General features: G+C 56.1%; 1 protein-coding gene across 2 annotated transcripts in view; it reads right to left on the bottom strand.

The window, feature by feature from the left end:
• PFKFB4 (6-phosphofructo-2-kinase/fructose-2,6-biphosphatase 4) overlaps window positions 1-2,629 on the bottom strand; it is a 36,781-nt gene extending 34,152 nt beyond the window's left edge. For both annotated transcript variants that reach the window (XM_061195350.1, XM_061195349.1), the window contains exon 1: window positions 2,480-2,629. In XM_061195350.1, coding sequence (XP_061051333.1) covers window positions 2,480-2,576 — 97 coding nt within the window. In that variant the 5' untranslated portion in view covers window positions 2,577-2,629. The remainder of the gene's footprint in view (window positions 1-2,479) is intronic.
• Window positions 2,630-6,000: the final 3,371 nt, after the last annotated feature.

The following is a 6,000-nucleotide window of genomic DNA, read 5'->3' on the forward strand; positions in this document are numbered from 1 at the left end:
GAGGAGAAGGCAGGGAACATCCCTCAGCCAACCAGCCTCTGTTGCCCTGAGGAGCTCGGACTAGACCCCAAAAACAACCCACCACACAGCACAGACTAGGGCCCCTCATCCTCTTCTCTATAAAGCCCTGAGATCAAGTCAACTTCCACCCACCCTGACCCTCAGGTTCCCGCCTGTCCTTGTGGTCCTCCAATCTAGTTAGAAGCCCACTATGCAGAGGGTAAAATGCTGCATGAATACGGGCTTGGGACCTGAGGTGCTGGTTCCTTGTTCATTCCCTGCTCACTCCCTCCTTGCTGTGAACTGTGAGTCCCTAGCCTGGTGTCCAAACCCCCACACAATTTGCAGGTCTCATCTTTAGCCTCTTGGATGCTACCTCCTCCTCCAGGAAGCCCTCCTGTGCCAGGCCAGCTCACAGTCCCACCCACTGCAACACCCTGAGGCAGTGCCATGGCACGAGCCCCTCTGCTCAGGCCAGAGCCACATTTTAGTTGCATACCTGGAGCTTGGAGAAACACAGGCCTGCCCCAGGGGCAGTGAGACCTGGGCAAGTCCCCTCCCATTGGGCCTCAACTCCTTTGCCACCTGAAAGGGGGTTGGCTTGGAGCTTCAATCCCTGACTTTGAGATATGGAGAAGCAAAGAAACAACAGTGATGATAAATTACAAAATTACCTGCTACCATTTATCAAGCACTTATCAAGAGGCTCACAGGACTTCCCTGGTGGCGCAGTGGTTAAGAATCCACCTGCCAATGCAGGGGGCACGGGTTCGAGCCCTGGGCCAGGAAGATCCCACATGCCGTGGAGCAACTAAGCCCGTGCGCCACAACTACTGAGCCTGCATGCTGCAACTACTGAAGACCGCACGCCTAGAGCCTGTGCTCCACAACAAGAGAAGCCACCGCAATGAGAAGCCCGTGCACCGCAATGAAGAGTAAACCCCGCTCGCCGCAACTAGAGAAAGCCTGCGAGCAGCATCAAAGACCCATGCAGTCATAAATAAATAAATAAATAAAAATAAATATATATATATATAAAAAAACTTTTAAAAAAGAGGCTCACAGCAGCTTCATAGTGCAAGGATGATGACTGTCTCAGTCTCACAGATAAGGAACCTGAGACCTAGAGGGTAAGCTCTTTGGCCAAGGTCACCCAGCTGAGCCACGACGCAGCTTGAGTGCTCCTGCCTCTAAAGTCCACGTTCTCACTCCTTCTCCTTTATGTAACAACGGAGGCCACCCCCTGGTTAGGACAATACAGCCCTAACACGGACTGACTAGAAGCACAAGAGAAAGGGGCCTAGCCCTCCACACCTCCGGAAGTCTGGAAGGAAAACTGGCTAGGGTGTAGCCATAGTCCCTTAGGACTGAATACTGACTGGAAAGCCATGGCCCCAGGGCTAAAAGCAGGATCACAGTTTCAGCAGCCCACCAGGACCTACATTATGGTCAGAGTCACGACCCACCAGAATGTCTGGTCAAAGCCACGGCCACCCCTACCAGGTTCCACAGTGTGCTAAGAGATGCACACACTCCTCCCCTAGGACTCACATCCTGGTCAAAGCCAAGGCCCCCAGGCTAGCCTCAAAGCAAGAAGAGCACCAAGCACTCTCTCCTCTCCTATCATGCCCAAGCAGAGGTCAGGAGTGCAGGGAGACCACAGCACGTAACACAATCTCTTGACCTCCATTTCCAAATCTGTATCAGAAGCTGGACTAGATGTTCTCTGAGGACCTTGCCAACTTGCAAATTTATTACAACGTTTCAGTTACTCCTAAAATAAATCTTTGTTTTTCTTGGTAATAAAAAAGTTGCAGACTCATTTAAGGACAAGCAGAAAATCAGTGAAGTGGGTTTAACACCTAGGATCACAGGAAGAGTAAGCCTCTTAACGATTCCTTGAATTTCAGCATATGTTCTAGATGTTTCCACCCTCCAGTTTTACCACTCACCCACAACCCCACCTGGATGCTTACACAGCCATGGACACAAAGACAGGCCCATATAACAAAGTGGTCTCACTGCCTCTATCCTGTCCACATCTGCACTTCCCTGAAATTCCTCCCAAAACTCGATTTCAGGCCCAGAGATGGGCCTTCCTCCCCGCCTTGGGCCTTTGAAAGTTCTGGGCTCAGAGAGACCAAGCGAATCTCCTAGGGCCAACACAACTCAGACCGCGGCCTGACTACCCGGCCCACGCTCTCTGGCCAGCTGAGAGGGCAGGACCGAGGCTCCAAGTCCTCCCCTGACCTGAGGCGGTGGGGACAGAGTGGTGTGGGAAGGGTCCTGCGCCCTCCCCTAGGTGATGGCGGCCAGACCTAGCTCCCGCCGAGCCGAGACGTCGCCACACACCTGTCCCCGCCTCCCGCTCTGCCACACCTGTCCCCGGTTCCCCACCTGTTCCCGGCTCCCTTTCCCTGTAAGACCAATGCCCATGCCCATGCACCGCCCTCCCCCTTCCCCGCGGACTCCGCCTCACCACCGCGCTGGCAGGCGTGCAGAGCAGGCCGCCCATTGCTGTACGGCATCCAGATCTTCTTCAGGGGGTTCTGGGTCAGTTCCCGTGGGGACGCCATCCTGGGGCTCGGAGGAGTCGGACTGCGCTGCTTCCAACCCAGCAGCCGGGCCACCTCGGGCCACTCGATGCCCCGCCCCTCAGCCCTGCCCCTCAGCCCCGCCCCTCCTGTAGCCGCGTTGACGCCCGTCCAACTCCCCGCAGGCCCCGCCCCGGAACGGGTAGGCTCCACCCCAACTGAAGAGCGCCTGGCCTCCTACCACGCATGCCCAGCTCGCCTACTAGCGCGTTTTGGACCAAGCGGGCCCGCCCCGCATGCCAGGATGGGGGACGCGCATGCCCAGCTCCCCAGTTTCCAGGCTTGGATGGTGCAGGCCCCGCCCTGAATGCCGGAGCCCAGCACACCCAACGCGACCCTGATGATTTGCATAGACTTCACCCACGGCTTCGCCCTGGGCGTGCCAGGCTTGCCCCCAGGACACCCGAGGTCCCGCTTCCCGCTCTGCGTGACCTCAGGGCCCCCAGGAGGAGGGGTTTGCATGCGTTGGGGTAGGCCTGCGTGACGCGCAGAGCTTGATTGGTCAGGACCAGCCTGGCGGCCCCTGCGTAACTCTCATCACTGGCCCGGTTGTCAACTCCGCCGCGCCCCACCGGCCTTGTGCCCCGACCCTCTCTTCTGCTCCGAGTACCGGGACTCTCCACTGCCCACAGGAGCAACCTGCTCAACCACGCTGAAAAAGCTCCTTTACCTCATGGACAGGGACAGAGGACAAATCTCAAAATTAATCGTGTTTCTCTCTTTGCCTTAGCTGCTGGGGAGCTCGGGCTAAACCCCAGCCCACCTGGAGCACGTGAGCGGTACCTAGTAACCAAGCTCCCTGGGGACTCACCGAGCCCTGACAGTGTCTTACTTCTCCTTCCAGGATTTCATTTTTACCAATTAAATTTTAAATCATAAGTTTACACATTTTTTTCTTTAATGAGCCTCTGCCTCTTCATCAGGAAAATGGAATACACACTGTCATGGATCTTACAAGATTCTGGTATGCGTTAAAAGTGTCAGTGTCTGAGAAATCCATTCTAAAGCACATTAATGTTATCATTTATTATGTTATTTATCTTCCTCCTGTCTCTAAAAATGCAATGGAGGCAAGGGGCAAGGGAGAGAGCCTGAGTTCGGGAACACCTGGCCTACCTCCTCTCTGTCTCCTCAGCCCAGCCTCTTAAGCTTTGTACACTTTCTGCCCCCGACCTTAACTGACACTGCTCGAGCCTGGGTCACACTGCCCTCTAGCGATGTCCTCCACCACACCCCCTGGCAGGATCACTGCATCCCCAAGTTCTCTCTGCTTAATGTGTGCCCAGCCAGGATCCAGGGGTTGGGGCACGGAGAGAAGTCTCCACCCAGTGTTCCACAGGGGCAGCACCTGTCCCTCTGCCCTCCTTGCCACACCCCTGCCTTGAGTCAGTCCTCCAAGTCACAGCCCAGCCCTTCGGAGCCTGGCAAGGACCCTTAAGATGACTGATACAGATGTTTTGCCCACTTCACAGGAAATGAAGGTTAAGGAGGTCCACGTGCTAGAAGCCCACGCAGACCTTCCCTGGAAGCAGCTCAAGCTGCCTCCCCAGGAAATGCCCTGCCTCAGACAGAGTCAACCACTTCCTCCTTCTTCAGCCTCCCTCTTCAGTGTCCACCGTCCACCTCCTTCCCCACCTCATGCCCAGCAGCTGGCACACCCATGGGCAGCTCCTGATGAGCAGGATGCCCCTAGTGACCTTCCGCCCACTTCCTACTTCTCCAAAGCCACTCATTCTGTTCCTGACAAGTCAGACAGATAGTGTATGTCTCCTGGCCACTACCAAGGCCATCCTGGGGCCACCCTAGCCTCAGAGACCTTGTCACCACATACCCACACCCTGTCCAACCCCCAGCAGTCATTGCAAAGTCTACCTCATCTAACATCCACAGACACCCTGCACCTTCTCAGGCCTGCCATTCTCCTCTCCAACCCTCTTGGAATGTTAGTCAAAGGCTGGGGGTAGGGGACAGCCAGGGCAGGGCAGGAGGCCAGGGCCATGTCTGGGAAGCCATCCTCACCTCCAGAAGTCTGAGTCTGGCTTCCCAGGAAAAGCAGTGGCTCTGTACCTCCCACTCTTCCCCAGTCTGACCCTGGGCTGACCCAGACATACCTTCCCAAGTCTCTATATCCAGTGCGAGGCCACATGTCAACAGCAGGAGGAGCCTGGAGCCCCTCCCCAAGGCCAGGGTCTACATCTGCTCTGAGGATACTCCCCTCCCATGGCCCCATTTCTCAGGTAGGAAACTGAGGAAGGGGAGAAGGGCCCAGTGTCACAGAACCGCCAGCCCACAGTGCAGGATGGACTCAGCTCAGCTCCCAGCCCTTCAGAACCTCACCTCCCACACCTTGTACTATAACCACACATCCCACCTCCACACTTGCACTCTTGCATGTTCCCTCCATTGAAATGCTCTCCTGGCTTTCTGCTCCCTCAGTGTCAATAGATGTCCGATAGAATAACTGGCCCTCATGGCTTTCCCTCCTTGGGGCCACCCCAGAGCGAGCCAGCTCTCCTGGCCCAAGGGTGGGAGGTGTGCTAGGATGTCAGTGTGCACTTGTGTGTGAACACATCCTGCTCAGCTTTTCCTCACCGTGAACCTGCCTGGCCTGGCTCCTGTGGTGCCCTCTGCACTGACCACTGGACCTCCTCCCAGTGTCAGTGTCCCAGACTACAAGCTGTGGGGTGTCCTCAGTCTTCAGTCCTCAATGCTCAAACTCTTCCCAGTCCACGTATCTGCTGGCCAGACCTGGCCAAACCGACAGCCACCTTTTGCAGCATATGGGCCCAGGGACCTCAGTGCATCCCACACAGACCCACACACCAGTGCACGAAAGCATGGTGTGCACACAGCCACTGGTGCACACACACTAACAGGCCCTGCACCCAGGCTGATGCAGAGACAGGCCAGCTGCAGTGAGGCCTGCTGCTCTCTGCTGTCTCCCTTCCCCTTTATTCCCTCCTCCTCTCCCCTCTGCTGTCACTGGGAGGTTGGGGAGTTCTTAGGAGTTCCAGCTTCCTCTGGCCATTTCTAGCCAAGGATCATCCTGTGTCTCCCTGGGTCCAGAGCTCACACAGGGTGTGAGGTTCCAACTTGGGGGTAGAGAGCCATGTAACCAAGCAGCCCGTGAACCCTGGTCTGCACTTGCTGATTCCAGCCTGGCACAGGGCACACAGTAGGTGCTCAAAGTGACTCAGGACCAGCCAGAGCACACAGTAAGGTGCTCAGAGAGGTTCCTGACTGGGACAGAGCACACAGTAGGTGCTTAGAGCAGCTCAGAACCGGCACAAGGCACACAGTAGTTGCCCTAGAAATGCTGGTTTAAGGGCTAAAGTAACATCACATGAAAAACTTCCCAAATGAGCCTCTGGACCTCCCCGAACTGGTATGACCCCTGAGGGGGGAC

Source organism: Eubalaena glacialis, chromosome 7 (assembly GCF_028564815.1).
Source record: "Eubalaena glacialis isolate mEubGla1 chromosome 7, mEubGla1.1.hap2.+ XY, whole genome shotgun sequence".
NCBI lineage: Eukaryota > Metazoa > Chordata > Mammalia > Artiodactyla > Balaenidae > Eubalaena > Eubalaena glacialis.